At 44.4% G+C, this 21,519-nt stretch overlaps 2 protein-coding genes across 2 annotated transcripts in view; both read left to right on the plus strand.

Annotated features, from left to right (window-relative positions):
• The window catches only part of GATA2 (GATA binding protein 2), a gene marked incomplete at its 5' end in the record, with an annotated part of 197,344 nt that overhangs the window by 12,695 nt on the left and 163,130 nt on the right, over window positions 1-21,519 (plus strand). The gene's annotated exons all lie outside the window — the stretch shown is intronic.
• RPN1 (ribophorin I) lies at window positions 7,932-21,474 on the plus strand. Its single transcript, XM_083489317.1, has 10 exons — window positions 7,932-8,372; window positions 11,596-11,660; window positions 13,813-14,119; window positions 15,146-15,355; window positions 16,114-16,306; window positions 16,935-17,034; window positions 17,502-17,640; window positions 17,919-18,038; window positions 18,877-19,122; window positions 20,579-21,474. Exons 1-10 carry the CDS (start codon window positions 8,058-8,060, stop codon window positions 20,759-20,761), a joined length of 1,878 nt encoding a protein of 625 aa, XP_083345443.1. The 5' UTR covers window positions 7,932-8,057; the 3' UTR covers window positions 20,762-21,474.

Raw genomic sequence — 21,519 nt, forward strand, 5'->3', positions numbered from 1 at the left:
CTGGCGGAGGGCGGGGTTTGGTGTCCCAAGGCGGCTCGGGGAGCGTCTGGTGCGACGGCGGGCGGGCCGGACTGACCTCGGCGGTGTTTGGCCGGCGCCACACGTGACTTAGATGCGGTTGAGGGGCTTCTGGGAAATCTGGGGCGGGCTGCTCTTTGAGCCTTGGCAGCCTCTCGGTGCCGGGTCGAGTTTACTTTGAAGAAAGCAGGCCGCAACTCAGTTTCCCCATCTTGGCTTAGAGCAGTGTTTCCCAACCTTTTTTGGGCAAAGGCACACTTGTTTCATGAAAAAAATCTCGAGGCACACCACCATGCCAGATGGGGAAAGGTCACTTTTTACTTATGTAAAAAAAAATAAAAAAATAGTAACAGCATAGAAGGTAATGGTTAGGCTAGCATCCCTCTTCCAAATATGCTAGGTTTTTATTTGCAGGGACTGTTCTACATGGGAAAGCATTCAGCACTGTCATTCTCCCATCTGCCATCTGAATTGGTACTATTCTGGGTCAACTTACTCTGCTGCATGTGTAGATGAAAATGGCACCAAGTGTGGGGGAGGGGGCAGAACAGGTTTCAGATACAGGATATTAAGCATACACGTACTTCAGATTGAACTGGTTGCTTGCTTTGCAAGTTTTCATTTCCCAAATGACTGCCTTGGCAAGCACAATACCTACCAGGCTCAACGCCGGTCTCGCGCTGCCGCTTCCCGCGCTCTCAAGGACCCGGGAGGAGGAAGGCGTGAAGGCAATCCCGAAGGCGTGAAAACCTGCGACAGCCCAGTAGGCCGGCCGAAGCGAGCGGCGATGGGATGTGGGAGGGAGGGAGCTCGCCGCCCCGCGTGTGCCTATGTGGGGCACGTTACAGCCCCGTGACGTCAGCGCCACGCAGGCAGCCAGGCAGGCAGACGGCGAGAGCCCCGCGCTGGGTGGCCTCTCCTCACCGCCGCCGCCCCGCCTCGCCCGCCTCCCTCCCACGGCACACCAGGCAACGTCTCGCGGCACACTAGTGTGCCGCGGAACACCAGTTGGGAAACACTGGCTTAGAGGCTTCTGGCATTATATACCGTGTCTCTCTCTTTCTCTCTCCAAGAGTTTCTGGCGCTGTGGTACTTTGTGCCATTGCACTTGCACTAGCTTGTTCTACGCCTCCCCCATTTAAAATGTTGTTATAAGAATTTTCAATGTCATCAGCTTTTTATCATCTTCATCCTCGGCAAGAGGTTCTTTCAAACTGGACCTGCCTAAGTGTCTGTCCTCTACCCCCACCATATCAGTTTAAAAGCTGTTCTCCCAGTAGTCTGGTTTCATCCTGGTTCAGTTGGAGCCCCCACCCCGTTTGTATTAGTCCCAACTTGCCCCCAAATGTTCCCTGGTCCCTAAGAAATTAAAAAGCCTCCTTCCGACACTGTCACCCTCGACTCAGCCACACGTTGGTCCACGTGGAACCAGTTGTACCTGTATTTCAGAGAAGGCTACCTTGAAGGTCCTGGCTTTTGACAACTTAAATTCTGATTCCAGGAGCTTGCAACATTTCCCCATGCCATTTATGTATTAAATTTGTATACCGCCCAATACCCATAGATCTCAGAGCACTTCACAACCTAAGATTGCTAACGGGTCATGGTCCATATTGTAATTTTTTGTAAGTCAATGATGATAAGTCCCATTGAAAGCTAGAGACCCCAGGATTTACTTCTGACTCAGAGTAAATTCTGAGTAAACAAGCATAGGTTTGTGCTGTTAATTCCCCCAATGTAAAGGTTTTTTCCCCCATGTTGGAAGTTTTTCATTAATGTTTTTAACTGCTTTTCTTTTGTCTTTTTTGTAGCAAATTGGGCTATCTCACAAATAAAAACTTGGAAGAAAATCATAGAGAATATCAGTAATTAAAACCTCTACTATACTAGGGACAGAAACACATTTGTGCAACTGAAAGAGGTTATTCAAGAGGCTATTGCTTACTAATCCCCCTCCTGGCACTCATCAGAAAGCAATAAAATGGACTGAAGCCACAAAAGGAAATATTTAATTCACTGCAAAGTACCTGTGAGGAGGGAGCAAGAAAGTGTGCCAAGGGGCTCCCAGTCTGACCTGGAAGTGGTATTGCAGGGAGAGAGTCCTGAGGATGCAACAGCGCTCTGTTCAACAGAGGATTAAGGCAGGGGGAAAGACACATCAGGTGTAGGTCCTCACTATCAAGAAGGGAAAACGAGCTAAAGAACCGAAGTATAGCAAAGGAAGCCAAAGTGAAAGGAGCAGCAGCAGAGAGCACATAGATGAAGGAATGAAATTTTATTATGTTATCTCCAAAATTGATTGAGCTATAATAATATGCTGATATTTTGGCTTTATAATAGCCTCCAAGATCTTCAGGATGAGGCCTGTTTTCATCACCCCTGTCCCTGAAACTGGGATACACCATATTTCCAAAGATTCTCGGCCCTAGGGCAGATGTCGAGATCCTTTGGTCCTTCATCGGCCCCATCAAGCATTGCCAATGGCCAGGGATTATGGGAGAACATCTGCACCAGGGGAAGGGTAGGGAACTTTTATTTCTATTCCAAAGGCCACATTTCATTGTGAGTAACCTCATCCCAGTCAGGCAAGAGCATTTGTGAAGGGGGACTGATGAAGAGTTTAGCCTGGGGAATGCAGAACAAAAAAAATGTCTGAAGGGGCCCTAGGCAGCAAAAACAATGCAGGAGGCAGCACTCCAGAGGCATACTCATTGTCTCCAAAGACCTAACAGCTAACAGTAGTTGTGTAATCCTAACCATTTCCTTAGAAGTCTCACTGAGTTCAATGTAGAATCATAGAATCATAGAGTTGGAAGAGACCACAAGGGCCATCGAGTCCAACCCTCTGCCAAGCAGGAAACACCATCAGAGCACTCCTGACATATGGTTGTCAAGCCTCTGCTTACAGACCTCCAAAGTAGGAGACTCCACCACACTCCTTGGCAGCAAATTTCACTGTCGAACAGCTCTTACTGTCAGGAAGTTCTTCCTAATGTTTAGGTGGAATCTTCTTTCTTGTAGTTTGGATCCATTGCTCCGTGTCCGCTTCTCTGGAGCAGCAGAAAACAACCTTTCTCCCTCCTCTATGTGACATCCTTTTATATATTTGAACATGGCTATCATATCACCCCTTAACCTCCTCTTCTCCAGGCTAAACATGCCCAGCTCCCTTAACCGTTCCTCATAAGGCATCGTTTCCAGACCTTTGACCATTTTGGTTGCCCTCCTCTGGACACGTTCCAGTTTGTCAGTGTCCTTCTTGAATTGTGGTGCCCAGAACTGGACACAGTACTCCAGGTGAGGTCTGACCAGAGCAGAATACAGAGGCACTATTACTTCCCTTGATCTAGATACTATACTCCTATTGATGCAGCCCAGAATTGCATTGGCTTTTTTAGCTGCCACGTCACACTGTTGGCTTATGTCAAGTTTGTGGTCAACCAAGACTCCTAGATCCTTTTCACATGTACTGCTCTCAAGCTCTCTTTGTGTCGTTAAAAGCCTCTTCATTGTCTAACATTTTTCTCTCTATGCAGAGTGAAAATTTCACTCATCCTGCAAACACTGATTTGCACACCTGTGACAAATGAAACAACTGTGTTTTGATTGGCTGAGGTAGAAAGCATCTCATTCTGACAAATGAGAAGTCTTGCCATAAAGAGACGTGCATGACAATTTTGCTCTACACCAATGATTTATTTTTGTTACCTTGGAATGAAATTGGACTTAGAAGGATGCTGATTAAATTTGGACAGCTGTGTAAAAAAGAGCATCTAAAAACTACAATAAAACCAAGGTGTTTGGCAAGAGGACTACCAAGTCCAGGTAGACTCTAGAGCAGCCTTTCTCAACTTGCGGATCCCCAGATGTTGTTGAACTACAACTCCCATCACCCCTAGCTAGCAAGGCCAGAGCTCAGCGCAGGGATGATGGGAGTTGTAGTCCAACAACATCTGGGTTGAGAACCGCTGCTCTAGAGGGTCACACCCTTGAGCAAGTACCCAGATTTAAATATCTAGGATTACCGTACTTATCAATGGGAAGTCACCATGGAAACCCCATCTGGAAGCAATGAAACTAATATCTGGCCGTTCTACTGGGCACCTATATAGGTTCTTCCATTCAAAGGGCAGGCAGTTCATCAACCCAGTTATTAAGATCTTTGTCTCTAAAATCATCGCCAAAACGCTCTACAGAGCTGACATATGAGGAATTGGTGTTAAATCTGAAATAGACACCCCCAAGAATAAATTTATGAGGCAGATTTTAGGGCTTCCTTGCTGTACACCAGCAGCCCACCTTAGAGCCGAGTTGGGCCTCCCCTTGCTAGCAGCCATAATTGATCTAGCCTATCTGAGATACTGACACAGCCTAAATGCCTTCAAGGATCGTACTCTTATTAAGCTCTGCTGGTTAGAGCAACTAAGGACACGGGGCTGGGCACAAAAGTGCCAAGATTAGTTTAGGGCTTATAATCTTCAAATGGAGAACTACTTAGCCCTTAGCCCACATGACCTTAGAAATTGGATTTTTGGTCAGGGTGCCAACCAAGATGGCATGCATCCATTGTCACCAGTTACTCTACTTGGTACCCCCAAATTAAGACCAATCACTCAAGGCCCTGTTACCTTGAGACTCTGACCTTCCCACAACTACGCAGGGCCTTTGTAGAACTAACATTTCAACAGATGTCCTCAGCATATTTAGAGGGGAGATATTGGGGAATTTCTCACGTGGATCACAAATGTATATACGGATGCAATCAGGTAGAGGACGCCCCACACTATTTACTGATTTGCCCCCTGTATACAACACCCAGAGGAAAATTTATATCACCAATTCTTAATTGGCTTTCAGGTCACTCCGCACAGGAAGTGACAGTTCAACTCCTAGCAGATAAACATCTATATATTATACACCAGGTAGCCAAATTTGTGCTGGCAACCAAGAAGCTCCGTTCCAGCTATGTGAATGCACTCCAATCTTCAGTTTTAATGTTGTAAATTTCTTTTTATCTTGTAAACTGCTACAGGTTACATTGTATGATTTTAAGTGAAAGTGTCCTTTTATTATCTGTCGTCCATTGTAAAAACCTTTGGCTATACAGTAAGACTGATTGATTGACTAGGGCGTGAAAGTTTTTGATGCAGCTTTTGTTCTTCAGCTTTGAAGCAAGTTATCAAACAAATGTTGCCAAAACTCTTCTATGTACTCATTGGTGGAGATTTCAAAAGTTTGAAAAGCAGGCCTATAAATGGCGAATATGAAGAGTTTAGCTGACAACAGCAATCCCTCTAAAGACTCCTTATCGATTTAAATAGCAACATGTTATAAAAGTGAAAGGTTGCCTCATTTATTACTCCTGGAATCAAGCCACCAACACCCTGGTTCCACGCATAGATATTTTGAAGTAACTTATTGGATTCAGTGCTGCTTTCTCCAAGCAGATGTGCGTGCACAGACTTGCTGGTATGCAGCACAAACCTAAACAGTGGTGGCTGGTACCCATTGACAGTGGCACACCAGAAGGCGGGGACACCAACAGTAGGTGGAATCAGAGTCAATTGATTCCTCCCTGCTGAGTTCCGCAAGGACTAAGGAGGGGGAAGATGACCCAGTGCAATCTTCTGGACTGGATGTGAAGAAGGCAAGGCAGGTGGGAGCTGGCGGCGGGCCAACTGAGGATGGTGGGGAAGTGCCCCATTTGCCCTAACGGACCAGCCTCGACGAATCGCTTCTCGGCCTTTTGGCTAAGATCAAGTGTAGTGTAGAATCCTAAGCATGTTTACCGAGGAACAAGTCCCAATGAATTCAGTGGGATGTCCTGTGAAGTAATCAAGGGTCATACATGTGCTTTGGTTTTAGTTGTTCCAAACACAGAACATTCAAATGGAGCTGTACCTTTTCTCTGCAAAGTGAGCAACCTGAAAACAGGTTAATCATACTTGCTACGGTTCAAAGGAAGGTTGTGTACTATGGAAAGGAACATTAATCTACAGTAGGAAGATTATACTAGGACTAACCCAAATCCTGCTATTAATGGGACTGCTCAAAAGAGTTTTTAGAACAAACTAGTGATCTGGTGATCTGTTTTAGAGTATTCACTTTGCTGCTACACATTTTTGCATCCTACTAAAAATATAAGGGACATAGGTGGCGCTGTGGGTTAAACCACAGAGCCTAGGACTTGCCGATCAGAGGGTCGGCGGCTCAAATCCCCGCAACGGAGTGAGCTCCTGTTGCTCGGTCCCAGCTCCTGCCCACCTAGCAGTTCAAAAGCACAAAGTGCAAGTAGATAAATAGGTACTGCTCTGGGGGGAAGGTAAATGGTGTTTCCGTGCGCTGCTATGGTTCGCCAGAAGCGGCTTAGTCATGCTGGTCACATGACCCAGAAGCTGTACACCGGCTCCCTTGGCCAATAAAGTGAGATGAGCGCCACAACCCCAGAGTTGGCCACGACTGGACCTAATGGTCAGGGGTCCCTTTACCTTTACTAATAATATATACATAAGTGCGAACTATGCATATTTACTTAGAAGATCTCTGTGAGTTCAAAGGGTTTTACTCCCAAGTGAGTGTGCACTTCTAGGTTGTTTTGTTTGTATGTAGGCTGCCTGTTATGCAGATGCTGTGCAACTTCAAAGTTATATAGGTTGGTCATCTAGTCCAACCCCCTGAAAAGCAGTAATCTCAAATGCTTAAAAACTAAAGCATCCATGACAGACCCAATCTCTATTTAAAAACCTCCAAGGAGAATCTACCATTTTCTGAGAGAATTTGTTCCACCATTGAACAGCTCTTACTCTCAGAGATTTCTTCCTGGAGACATCCTTAGGCTCAAAGCAGACCTGTGGGGGGCAACGGGTACGCTTGCCCGTGGGCCTTGGAGGGCTAAGCTGGTCAGGGTCCTCCGTCAAGGACCAGCTGCCTTTTTTGTTTGAATTGATAAGTTTATTCTAACAAGACTCTCACCCTGGGCCTCAGATAAGCTCTGCCCTGACCTGGCTCAAAGTCTTCCATACTCCCTTATGCATGGGATGTGGAATAAACAGCTTTTTCTCTCAGCCCTAGAATCACTGTTAGTATGAACTTCTGCTATTATCATTGTGCACTGTATTTTCTTAATAAAAAAATTCCTTCCAGTAGCACCTTAAAGACCAACTAAGTTAGTTCTTGGTATGAGCTTTCGTGTGCATGCACACTTCTTTTTTTTATTTTGACTATGGCAGACCAACACGGCTACCTATCTGTAACTATATTTTCTTAATAAACCAGCTATATAGAAATGTAACATATTACACAGAAATATACCCGTAATACAGTAGTTATTAGAATTAAATTCCCATACAAATAGTAGAGCAAACATTGAAGTACTCAGAAAAAGCAGCTCCTAATCTTATATCTAGAGGTAGCCCTGTTATTCTGTTAGCAGTCTCCTGGCACCTGAAAAATCAACAAAGTGGATTGTAGCCCATGAAAGCTTATGCATTATAACTTTATTATAATTGATTAGCCACTCAACCCAATTTCTGTTTTCTATAAAACTGTTCTCTGTGTTTTCCCATAAAGACCTGGACACTCTCTCTCACACAAGTGTAACTTATTACAGTATTGCTTTTCTCACACTAATCCCATTGGCTGTTTTGCCCTCTGCTTTAACTAGAGACTTCGTAATTTGAAAACCGTATGTTAGAATTTTGGAAAGGTTACATTGGAGAATAAAGGTCTCCCTGGATAAGCAGCTTACTTCTCCAAGAGCAGTTTACTGCCTATTTTTTTAAAAAAAAATATTCGAACATCTGACCCAGTGGTATCCATTACTACGGGTGCTGCAATCTGACGCATTCCGGCAGCTTTCAGCCTGACGTTTTCTTTTACAGCTGAGGAGGCTCCTCCCTTCGCACCCTCGGTCACGTGACGGGGAGGGTCCCCCGCTCCCTCTCCGTCGTCCGCGCTGCCATCTTGGAGCGCCGACGGCCTCTGGGCGCCGCCATCTTGTCTTTCTCTCGGCGTGGAGGGCGCCATCTTGTGCCCGCCTGATGAATGAACCTTGCCGCGAGGGAGGGGAGTCTATCCGGTTCGCTCGGCTGCTCAGTCTCTCGGCGTGGCCAGCCATGGAGAGCCGCGCCGCTCGCGTCTCCCTCCTCCTTCTCCTCTGCTTGGGGGGCGCCCTGGCTGCCCCGGAGCTGGTCAACGAAGAAGTGAAGAGGACCGTGGACCTCGGCACTCACCTGGCCAAAGTGACGACCGAGCTGAGCCTGGCCAACCCCGCGGGGGGCTCCGGGTCGGCCGCCTCCTTCCTGCTGGCTCTGGACCCGGGCCTGGAAAGCCACCTGGCCTACCTGGGGGTGCAGGTGAGCGAGCTACTGGCGGGACGCGCAGCCTCCGCGGCCTTCCGCTTCCGAAGCCCTTCCCGCCGCCGCGCCTCATGTCTCGGAGCCCCGTGAGCCTCGCTCGCCCTCTCCCTCCGGCCTCTCGCAGAGACGGCGCCCTCGGCCAGCCCTGGCGCCTCCCCGCTCGCGCTTCTCCTTTTCCTTCTGCGCGCGGGGCAAGTGTTTCTAGGAGTTATGCTTCTGCCTTTCTTTCGCCTTCCCTCGCCGCGCCCAGGCTTCGAAAAGCATCTCCCCCCTCCAACCCACTTTGCCTTCGCCTCTTGGTTTTTCCTGGGCATCTGCCTCCATTCCCTGCAGCTTTTCATTCCCTAATAAGTTCGCTTATTGGTACGGAGCTATTGGCATTTGAGCGGATATAATTTCCAAAACATCTCCTCCCCTCGCCTCAACAACGCTTTAGCATTGCATTTCAGGGGTTTGTCTTTCTTAACTGTACTGACTGTGATGTGTTTGGCTCCTTTCCCCGTATAGTTAGCAGGGATGGAGGCTAAACTGCAGATTTGGGGCGGCTACCTCCTTTTCGTAGAGGAGGCCGTGCTGCAGAGATATATGGGCCACGAAGAAAACCCTATCAGTTTTTTGTCCACCCGAAATAAAAGCCTGGGCAGCACACATAGTGGATTGTGATCTGGGAATGCAGTGTTAGCAGAATATGTGATCCATATTGGCGTGGGGGTGGAAATAGAGGTCTTTTCTAAAGTTACACGTAAGCTGCCCTTTGGGAGTTTGCCAGCTTTTTGACCCAGATAATGTCATGGAAAGGGTTGTCACTTTGCAGCAGTGCTCACCACGTATTTGTTTTATTTCTCCTCTTCCTGGCTGCTGACTCCCTTCAGAGCTGCCGCTGTAGTAAATGGCCTGGCATATACTGACACGTAAGCGTAAGTGCTGCAATCGGAGAGCAACCAGTGGCAACCTAGAGGGAAGGAGGCGTGGATCTCAATGCATGTCTATAAAACCGCATAACGCATGCGTTTGCAAGGCCTGTGGCTAGCTGAACAGCAGGCTGCTGGCATCAGAACATTTAAGTGGCTTATTATTATTCATTGCTGCCTGTGTTTCCTGCCTGCCTGCAGTAATTGGAGGTGTTCGTAAATGTGAGCTTAGGAGAAAGCCTTTCTAGAAGGTGTGTTTTAGCTGCTTCTATCTGTGTGGCAACGTGTTAATGAAAACGGTTAGTTGAAGCTCTGTCCTGAACCATGAATGGCTGCAGATATCATAGTGGAGTGCGCTCTGTTATTAGAAAGTGAGCAGTCACAGCTATTTGGGAAGGACTGTAGCTTGGTGGTAGAGCATCTGATTTGAATATAGAAAGTCCTATGTTCAATCCCTAGTATTCCTAGAGAGGACTAGGAGAAAGCCCAGTCTGAAATCCCGGATAGTGGCTTCCAGTCAGTGAGCTGGACGGACCAGTGGCCTGACTTGATAAAAGGTAGCTTCCTATGTTCCCATTTGCTGCAGAGAATTCATTCCGCAAGGCAACTTGATTTTAAGGAATGTAATAGCAGCTAGAAAGCTGAACGAAGCTTATTTTGCCTTTGGAAGAAAGGGTTGTAAGTAAGTACAATAAAGGTAGGTGAAGGCAGTAAGGGTAGTGGACTGAGTCTTTGGCACTGTATCTGATGCCCAAAAGTGAGCTCATTGGAACCTAGGCCCTGCTCCCTATGCAATCACAGTTTCTATAGGGGTCTTCCCCAACCTGGTGCCCTTCAGCTGGTTCCCAGTCAACCTGGGTGGTGGTGTCAAAAACAATGGGAGGACACCAGGTTAGGCAAAGCTACCCCCAAGTATGATTTCTCATGTTATTTACAGTCCCATTCTAAATAATGGAACTTGCTTCCTTGTAACTATATGCATAGGATAACTGCCGTTGTCTTCTATTTCATCATTTTGCAAAAGGGGAATACTTGCTGGCCTATGGGATAGTGGATAATGCTGACTATGGATAGGCATTGCACTCTCATACATGAATTTCTTGATAGTCCTTGGACAATCAGATACTGGTTGCAGTATCTGGTAGTTTTGATCCATCTTAGAGTTACAGTGAGAGGCCTGTGAAGCCCTTTGTAGATTAAAAATGGAAGTAATTATTATTTTTGACCTGGGGGTAGGTGTACATATATATTTGGGTCTGAAGATATGAATTATCAGTAAAATAATTCTACATTGTAGCCATGCCTTTACTTTCTAGTGAACCCTTTCCCAAGGACCTGAAAGCATCACATGTATCTTTTTAAATTTTGGCCAGTTTACTCTCAATTTAAGAAGAAAAGTGCTGTCAGGTGCATCATCTGTCCTTGTAACATTGGGGAGGCTGTTGGGGAAAGTAAAATCAGGACTGTTTTCAACAAATCATGTCATCCAACACTTGTCTGTCTAGTTGTGGCTATTCAGTTAGTTCTCACAAAAGACTTCTGGTAGAAGTACAGTAAGTCTTTGATCAGAACTTGCATCCCATAAATCACTATTGTATGTCTCTTGTTCTGAAGCTAACACAGTAACAGGGTTCCAGAACTTGCCTACCTGCTTGCCAGCAGTGTGTGTACTCCCTGTCCAGTAAGCAGAAAAAAATGTGCTTTATTTCTGTTGTTTTGGCTTTTGCAGAAAGCACCAGTAGTGCCTCACTGTTGCTTTAGAATCACAGAAGCCAAATTCAGAGGGAAAGGATTTGCCTCTTCAAACTCACCACAGAGAAAAGGGAGGAATGCTTTCTCATAGTTTGAAATTTGCAGGAGACAGCAGCACATTGTTGCTTGCTCCTTGTTCCTTCTGCAGGATCCCTTCAGTAGGGCAAACACCCCTCCATTCTCCAGGTTCTTCAAAATGCCGCAGGACTCCAGGAAGGAAGGGGTGAATGACAGCTACAGACAATGGGCTTGGCTAGTAATCCAAGCCAGCATTTACGTGTTCTTGTATAAGAGTCTCAAGGGTTTAACAGACCTCTGTGTACGTTGCTTTTTGATAATTCTTCAGGGTTTGTGGAGTTAGCCAACAACTTGTTCATGATTGGATGGCTAATTATTTGTGTGTGTGTGTGTGTGTGTGTGTGTCAAATTGAAATGTGTCTTTGCTGACTTGCAGACCCCTGGGAGTAGGAATTAGCACTTGTGATGAATTCAGCTGTCTCAGATGGAAACTGTAAATGGTAACAATGACCAAACTTGAATTTAATCTTTTGTTATAGGTGAAAGGCGAGGAAGAAGAAGAAAGTACTCTTGAGTTGAAGGAGACAAAGGTAAAAGGTAAAAGGTGAGTTTTGCCAAGGGAAACTATATCATATCCAGGTTTGCCACAAAATATACACTGAAGAATTTGCACCCAGTCAGTATGACGCATATACTTAGCACATTCAGACTTTATATTTTTGTAATTTCCAAAGTGTTTCTTAAAAAATAAATATTGTACTAGGTCAGAGACGTTTGCTTGTAGCCCTGCAGAATCATAGAAAATCTAAGACTTCAGATACTATTTTAATAGTGGCTTTCTTTTTGATTATTGGATTAAAAAATTAAGAAAAATAACTCTAATCTGACAATTCTGATGACATGCAGTTATCACTTGAAATTGGGAGGCATAGTAATTCACAGAGTTGCATTATAATCTGCTTGCTTCTTAGAAGCCTAAACCTGTCTATTGGAAACAAAAATTATCATTATCATTATTTACCTGCCCACAGAATGGGTTACAACATTACAACACCATACTAGTAAAACAACTTACAATTACAGAAATAAGGTGGGTTCTATCAATGTACACCTCAAGTGTCAAAGGCCAGGGCAAAGAGGTGTGTCTTCAGCGTTCACCATAATGAAAGTACCAGATTCACCTCTGTGGGGAGGGAGTTCAGAACTTAGGGGCTGCCACAGAAAATACCTTCTCCTAGGCCACTGCCACGTAAGCTTTTGAATGCAGAAGAACTACCAGGTGTGCCTGCTCTGGCAATCTTAGCACCTAAGAGAGTGGGGTGGGAAATATAGCCTGCATGTATTGAGGAGCTAGGAAGAGCTGTTACAGAGTTGTGAAAAGAATGCTGTTGAAAGAAAGAAAGGATGTATTTGAATATGCTGAAAAGGAATGTGCTGGCCCTGATAGATGAGCTTTTTAGCCTTGTACTGTCTCTCCTGATAAGACTCCAGTTGCTTAGTTACCTGATAAGACCCATGCTATGTATGGTACTTGGGTATTGTGCATGTGTTAGGAGCTTAGAAACCTTATAAAAAACTCAGGTATTCCTAGGGATGCTGGAATTCACCCTGTTGACTTCCCCCAAATATTACATTTGACCAATTAAAGCTGTCTTAAACTTTCCTTGGTGTACTTCTTGAAGAAATCCACAACAAAGGTCTGTAAGGAAGGAGGTGGTCTTTTAGGTATTTGGAGCCTGAGTCGTTTAGGGCTTTGAACATTAATGTGAGTGGCTTGAACTGGGCCCAGAAATGAACTGGCAACCAGTGCAGCTGTTTTAGCACAGGAGGTTATATAAGATCTGAACTAAACTGCAACCAGTAATCTAGCTGCTGCATTTTGGACCAATCAAAGTTTCCAAGTCATTTTCAAGGGCAGTCCTGTACAGAGTGCATTGCTGTAATCCAGTCTGGAAGTTACCAGATCATGGAGTGGCCAAGTGATCTGTATCCAAAATGGGCTGTAGCTGGCGAACCGGCTGGAACTGAAAAAAGGCATTCCTAGCCACCTGATCCTCCAGTGACACTTTAAATCCAGGAAAATGCCTTCCCCAGCTACAGACTTTCTCCTTTCATGGGAGTGCAAGGCAGACTGCCTCCCCACCTCCAAGGTGTGAAAATGGGGCACACAACTCCTCTGTCTTTTCAGGATTCAGCTTCAGTTTTATTAGCTCGCATCCAACCTATCTGTTGTCAGTCGTTACTGACCAGTCTTTAAAAGCTAATGCAATATATCTTTTGACATTTAAATCAAACTGTTAGCTGTTATAACATTAGTCAATTGAGATCAGGGTTCTCTGAAATAGCAAACGTTCCCAAGAGTCCATGTTCTGATTGCTGACAGCAGTGGGCCACGTTACTGCCACTTTGATTAAACCCAGGCTAGTATAACTGAGCTAGGAATACAAAGATGGTTTTGGTATCCACAGCATTGCATTTATTATTACATTTATATTTCATTTTTTATGCTCACAACAACCTTGTGAAATAAATTAGGCTGAGAAACTCAGACTAGTCCAAGATCATCCAGTGAGTGGGGATGTGAACTTCAGTCTACACTCAAACTACTATGTGGCCCAAAACTGCAGCAGACAAATGAAGGTGGAGATGATATATTCTTCAGTGAGAATCTTTGTTGAGCTTCTTTCCATGCTTATGGGTGTCTGTAAAGCCAGCAGAGCCAGATTGATTTTTCTATCTGTTTTTCTCCTTTACAGTGGCAAATTCTTCACTGTAAAACTGCCATCTCCTTTGGCTCCAGGTGGAAAGATTCGCTTATCTGTTGAAACGGTTTTTACACATGTCCTGCAGCCGTACCCAACTCATATCACCCAAGCAGAGAAACAGTTTGTGGTTTTTGAGGGCAATCATTATTTTTACTCTCCGTATCCAACCAAGACCCAAACTACTCGGATTAAACTGGCCTCAAGGAATGTGGAAAGCTACACCAAACTAGGCAATCCTAGTCGGTCAGAGGACATGATTGAATATGGACCCTTCAGGGATGTTCCACCATACAGTGAGGTAAACTCTTAATCCCAGCTAACGTTCCTAGGAGAGAAACTGTTTAAAAGGAATTTGTCACTCATGTAGAATTAAAATACATTCATGCCATTCTGCTGTGTCAAATGATTAATATAAATCCAAAAGCCAGGAATGTAAGGGGCTTAAAAGGAACTAAAGTAAACTAAAGCTGCCTTGTATGTAACAACTCCACCTGTTCATTGTGGGTGGACAAAGAATACCACACAGGTGAGTACATGAGGTTATATGCACGTCAGTGAGTGGACTAGAGAAGGAGAGAGAGATTGCTGTGTTCCTCTGCCTGCCAGCCTTTGGCACAAGACAGTTTTTTTGCAGGTCTGCCAAGAGGCTTCTTCTCCTCCCTGGCCAGCACAGAAACATGCTAGTATTTACAAGATTCAGCCAAAGGGCACCAAGCCTTTAATCTTTCAAAACAGACAAGGCACTTTTTGTGTGTGCGCTATTGCAGATTTCTAATGGGCTCAGAAAAAGTAATGCAGCCACTGTCTATGGACATTGCTCACATTATTCCACATGTGGTTTCTCAGCATAGTCACCTTCCGACTGGGATAGCTCAGTCAGTAAAGCATGAGACTCTTAATCTCAGGGTCATGGGTTCAAGCCCCACGATAGGCAAAATATTCTGGCATTGCAGAGGGTTGGATGAGATGACCCTCATGGTCCCTTCCGTCACTACAGTTCCATGATTCTAAGTGGATATTGGGGGTAGGCAAGAAAATACTGTTTCCTTAATGCCCTGCTTATGAGCTTCTCAGAAGCTTACTTGTGTCGGAGGCTGAATGCTGGACAAGATGGATCCTTGCTAGATCCAGCCAACATTTCTTAATGAGTATTGTGCAATATTTCAGTCAATACACAGATTGTGTAATACCTCAACAAAAATGATCGAGAGTCTGATTTGCAAGTAGGTCTTCTTAATAGGCGTTGCTGTGAATGAAATGGCTTTTTCTACAACACACTTGAGGACAGAAAGTCTTCAGTCTCTATTTTGATTTTTCTCCTTAGGATAACCTTAAGGTGCACTATGAAAACAACAGTCCATTCCTGACTATCACTACCATGACACGTGTCATTGAAGTTTCTCACTGGGGCAATATTGCTGTAGAAGAGACTGTTGACTTGAAGCACACAGGAGCTGTGCTCAAAGGGCCTTTCTCCAGATATGACTACCAAAGACAGCCGGACAGTGGAATATCCTCTGTGAAGTCTTTCAAGGTCTGCCCTTGCATATTTCTCTTTGTCTTAAAAGGAGCCTCAGGGGTGTGGGTGTGGGTGTAAATAAAGAGTTCCTCTCTCCCTTGCCAGAAAGGACCAGGCTTTGTAGGTAGGGAAGGGGACAGCAAGGAAGCATTGCTACTGATCTGCTTTTGAGGAGATGGTGCCTTACTGGAAACTTTCTTTCTGTCCCTTTTTTATGTTGCTTCTTGTTTCTGATATGGAAGTACAGGCTTAGGGCGCAATCCTAACCCTACTTGTCTGGGAACAAGCCCCATTGAAATCAGTAAGACTTAGGTCTGTTTGAATATGGTTAGGATTTCAGCCTTAGGTTGCTCGCCTTCCCCACCATTCTTCTGTTTTGGAACAAAGCTAAAGGAGGCGGTTTTGCGGAGTCCGTTGTTCAAAGTGTTCGTTAACAGGACTGTTCATTGACCAAGGTAGCATTGTATTGTACTCTTTAGAAATGTAGGCACTACATTTAGAACCTGAGGACTTTGAAGGAAAGATCAGGCAAGCATTGGTTTGCGATACTTTAGGGCAGAGGGTTGGACAGTATGACCAGAATCTCTTCCAATGTGATTTTTAAAATTCAGTCTGCTGTATATGATTTGCTTATACTGTGGTTGCAACTGCCGTGAGAATGGAGATAACTGCTTGCTTTTAGTGAAAATGCAGTCTTAAAAACAGTGACTAGCAAGTGCCCCAATTATCGGTACTGGTGAATTTGACATTAAGTGCTTATCTTGGTTTTGCAGACTATCCTTCCTGCTGCTGCTCAAGATGTGTATTACAGAGATGAAATTGGCAACATATCCACCAGTCATCTCCTCATCCTGGATGACTCTGTGGAAATGGAGATCCGCCCTCGCTTCCCCCTATTTGGTGGTTGGAAGACACATTACATCATTGGTTATAACCTGCCTAGCTATGAATACCTCTTTAATCTTGGTAGGTTTCCTTGTTACGGTAGTGGCATCAGGAACATAATGTGAGCAACTGGAGTACAAAGCTATTCACTGTCTGCAGTTCTATGCAGAATGGCATATTTGGAATTCCAAAGATTCTTACTTTTATTATTTGTGCATGTGTGCTCAGAAACCAGGTGCTGTACTGTCAAAGTGCATCTCAGTACTTGATTATATGAATTTAAATGATGCAGGCATCTCCTGGAAAATGCCATGCATGGTTAGAAGCTCCTTCAGGTTTGCTCTCAGGCACACCTCCCCCCCCCCCCACTTCCTACTCTCCTGACACCTTTCTGTTCCTTTCCCAAAACATACAAAATGATATACAGTGCGGTCAACGGGGGATATCCAGCTAAGCTGTACTAAGCTTTGTGCTCTGCACAGCTTATGCTGGGTGCATAGTTCAGTGTGTTGTCACAGTAGTAGTGTGGATATTGCCTAACTTTACTGTGAGTAAGCAACATGCAGCTAAAACAAGTTGTAGTGGCGCTTAATGGGGGGTTTTTAAGCTCACCTTTAAACTTGTGACTGTTTTACCCAACAGGGCTTTCATAGCTGGTATCCTGATACATTGAAAAAATCATAGTATCCTCTTGGTTTTTGTTTCCCAGGTGATCAGTATGCCCTGAAGATGAGATTTGTTGACCACGTGTTTGATGAGCAAGTTACAGACTCACTAACTGTAAAGATAATCCTTCCAGAAGGTGCCAAGTAAGTAATAATATGGTTGAGATCAAGCCACTTAGGCGATCTTTGTCTATCAGCCATAAAACACAAGGCCTGCTTGTGTATTATTCCGCTTATGGTGAAGCAAGAGCGGGCAGCATTTATGTCCCTGTCGCAATTCCACATGCCCCTGCCCTGTATAATGACAGTGTGTGGAGCATGGTTGTCTGCAAAGGAACTCTTATGTTTGAGCAGCTGCTTGTGCATGGGGACACCACTCAATCAGGATACCATCACAGCCAGGCATCCCACTTTCCTGCAGCCCCTGTGTGTGAGTGGCAGCTCATGTGTACAGCTTTACTTGCAAATGACCATGCCCAAGCCATGGACATCAGAGGGCAGGGGCTAATCCAGGGCTAATTTCTCCCCCACCCCCCAAAAAACCCACAACAACAACCAGGTTAAGTTTTTCCTGGGACAGCTAACAGTATTGTAAACACCTCTGTTTGCAGGAATATCCATGTGGATAGTCCATATGACATCAGCCGGGCACCTGATGAACTTCACTACACCTATTTGGACACCTTTGGCCGTCCAGTCATAGTTGCGCACAAGAACAACCTAGTTGAACAGCACATCCAGGATATTGTGGTAAGCATAAGCCCTTTGCTTAGATAGCATAAATAATGAGAAATACCACGCTCATCTTTGCAGCCCAGATTGCTCTCTAGCAAGTGACATGGCTGCAATAGCAACAGACCACGTTCATAGATCAGTGAAAAGATTGAGCTTCACTGTTGAGTTCTGAGCTGCGTCTTAAATGTCCAAGTATCTCATTGTTCTTGCGTATAGGAATGTAAGGTGGGTAGCATGTCATCTTGACTAATGGAAGTTTATGCTCTTCTCACTGCTTGCCCTGCTCTTCCTAGGTGCACTATAATTTTAACAAGATCCTGATGCTGCAAGAACCTCTCCTGGTAGTTGGAGCCTTCTACATCCTGTTCTTTACAGTGATCCTCTACGTGAGGCTGGACTTCTCTATCACTAAGGTACTGCAATAGAGGCACGATGAAACAGGGAGGATGCGGCAGGAGGGTTGGTCTCACTGTTTCCTTTGGGAGAGCCCTTTCCTTGGTATTAAATGCCCTTGCACTGACTGCTGGAGTACTGGATTTGCTGCTGATTTTATGTGAGGTAGCACTTACTCTTTTTGTAAAATATGGATATATTGCGAGAGCAAGCTATTACCTTTATCTTTATATCAGTGGTGCTCTGAGATTTAGTAGCTTCTTAGCATAGGCAAAGTATACTTGAAATACATTAATTCTTTGAGTCAATAAATGAGCATGTTGTGTTAGGGCTTACCTTTTTCAAAGCACTGCTAAGATCCAAACTGGCCAAAATTCTTCATCTATTAATTTTCACGGAATGAAGTAGTTTTTTAAAATGGCGTTTTGGTCCATGTTTTAATTAATTTTGATTCAGTCAAGATGGCTTGCACAATGGATATCCTTGTTTTGTTATTCCATACAAGTCTAATTGAAGCAAATGGAACTCCTCAGTGTTTCTTGTTTTTGCCACTTTGCTTCAAACAACTATTTTGGTAAAGTCTGTCTGATGAATTTAGCCAGTGTAGTGAATAAGCGACAGAATTGTGAACTAGGAACTCCTTTGGTTTAGATCTTGCCTTCTCCCTTTCGACTCTCTAGATAGATTTTAGGTATACCAATCTCTCTGCCTCGGTCTTTTATTTCCAAGGTGGCGGTTATGCTGACAGATCTTATAGGGTTGTTGTAAGGACTACCGAGAGAGCACACAAAACACTTTCTGGACACTTAGAATGCACTATATACTGTAACAAGTATTTAAACCATTGCGCTTTTGCAGGACCCAGCAGCAGAAGCTAGGATGAAAGTTGCCTGCATCACAGAGCAAGTTCTCACCCTGGTGAATAAGAGGCTACGTCTGTACCGCCATTTTGATGAAGCTGTGAATAAGTATAAGCAGTCACGGGATATTTCAAACCTAAACAGTGGCAAAAAATCACTGGAGACTGAACATAAGGCCTTAACCAACGAAATAGCTTCATTGCAGTCCAAGCTGAAGACAGAAGGCTCTGACTTGTGTGACAAAGTAAGAATCCGTTGGCCTCCTTAGTGTGTATTGTTACTGTACTGCCCTTATTCTAAACTGCCTTTTCTCTTGTCATTCCCAAGGCAGATATTTTCCTCACACTTTAAAGAAATTCTTTTTTGTTGCCTGTGTTCTGTGTTTACAGTGTATTATGATGATTCCAGAATAATACTGTTAAAGTTGAGATTTCTAGGTTCCTTGATAGTTTAATTTCCAGGCATTCCTCCATAAGGCTGGAGAGCTTTGGGGGGATTTCCCCCAGTTTTCATTCTGCCATGGCTTTAAATATTGCGCTACCTGTATAGAATATCTAAACCAGGACTGTCGACTATTCCAGCTTGCTGAGATGCATTGGCCAGGGTCCTCCACCACATTCAGCCAAGCCCTTCTCTCAGTGAGTAGGCCCTGAAGGTAGCAAGATTGCTCCAAATGTTTTAATGCTGTCAAGCCCCTCTGACTGCATTAAGTCTTCTGGCTACCACTTACCTAACATGCCTACTGCTTTGAAATGGAATGTTTTTTTGTAAGCTGCTGCTCAACATTGGTGAGCGAAGCCTAAGGCATCCTGACTTCCCGATTTTAAGTTGTATTAATCCTTAGGCACAAATGTGGTCCGCATGTCATTCTCTTAGCAGACCGCTTCTACTCTGCTTTGAGTGAAACTTTCACCCACAATAGGAGATCCATTCAGTGGATCACCCTGGAACTGTTGGTGAATATAGCTATTTGAAGATGGTCACTTTTGCCAGGATGTCAATGCATAACTTGCAACTGAAGCGCTGTTAATGCATTCTGCTCATTAATACTCAGCTGCAGTTAGCTGAAAGCTCCGTTGGTAACTGGGAGGAGGGCTGAATGGAGGGGCTGTGCACACACACGGTAGCTGTTATCTCTACATATTCCTCTGCTGATGTTTTGCTATAAAATGGAAGGAAGGTTAGAAGGCATTTCATTTCTCAAAAACAAAGTATGAATGAAATGTAGCATAATCAAGTGCTCTTACGACCGTGGAACCAGCCCTGACATGTTTGTTGCAGTGAGTGTCCATATTCAGAACCATTAAATGTAAAGTTTAAATGGGTGTAGCTTCTAACATAACATTGTATAGTTTGTCATATACAGTCGTACCTTGGTTTTCGAACAGCTTAGTTCTCGAGCCCTGCAAAAACCCGGAAGTGACCATTCCTGTTTGCAAACTATTTTTGGAAGCCAAACGTCCGACGGGGTTTCTGCGGCTTCCATGCATTGGTTTTCAAACGTTTTGAAAGTCGAATGGACTTCCGGAATGGATTCTGTTCGACTTCAAAAATATGACTGTAATTGTTTGCTTAGACCCTGCAAATCTACTACTTCTAGGGTGACCATAAAAATAAAATGAATGCACCCTGTTACTGTTGCTTTGTATGGCTATGGTGTTGTCCAGTCACCTAACGTTTTGTCCCAAATTTCTTCCAAGGTTAGCGAAATTCAGAAACTTGACAGCCAAGTAAAGGAGCTGGTCCTGAAATCTTCTGTGGAGGCTGAGCGGCTGGTTGTTGGCAAGCTTAAGAAGGATACGTACATAGAGAATGAGAAGATGCATTCTAACAAGCGTCAGGAGCTGATCACCAAAATCGACAACATCCTTGATGCGCTATAAGTTAGAAGTAAAAAGTTTGGGAAAGAGCTAAAAGGGGTGGAAGAAGGTTCAATGAGCATACTGAGCCACACCAAGTTGGGGAATGGGGGGGGGGGGAGAGGTGTGTCTAGGCTACAAAACTGCGGCAAGGAAAAAGTTTTTGGAAATCGCCTCCAAAATGTGGTATTAGTCACTTTTAGGACCTGTTTGCTCTGCGATACACCTACTATACAGAAGAGGTGTATTTATACCATGCCTTGGACTTAACTGAAACCATAGTCCTCAAAGTGTTAGTAGCACGACTTCAAAGTCTGCTGAGAGGCCCCCTAATTTTCAGTAGGGAAGCATGCACACAGGTCCTGTACTGGCACTGAATGTCTCAGTCAGAGAATAAATACAACTGTTTTATTCAAAGGTTTGGTAGCAAATCTTTCCTTCTGTCCTCCACCTTTGAATTTATACTCTTTTATATTTTGGAGATGGGGATACGGATAAGTAACTTGAACAAAAGATTTTTTTTTAACTATTTGTCGCACTAAATGAGATTCTTGTCCCTGAACTTTCTGAGCCTCTTTTGAAATTCAGTGTTGGGGTAGAGTCCAGGGAAAGAGAAGGGAGTGGGTGAGGTTCATTTGCTTAGAAGCCTGTGCTTTTCCTCAGACGGTTGGTTTCTTTTAAAAAAAATTGTAGGGAAGATCAAACTGAAATAAAGATGTATGGATCTTCTGCCTCTATTTTCTTCTTATTATTAGAGTGTCCTGTGCCTTTTGGATTCCTGT

This window comes from Podarcis liolepis, assembly GCF_965112155.1.
Source record: "Podarcis liolepis genome assembly, chromosome: 2".
Classification (NCBI taxonomy): domain Eukaryota; kingdom Metazoa; phylum Chordata; class Lepidosauria; order Squamata; family Lacertidae; genus Podarcis; species Podarcis liolepis.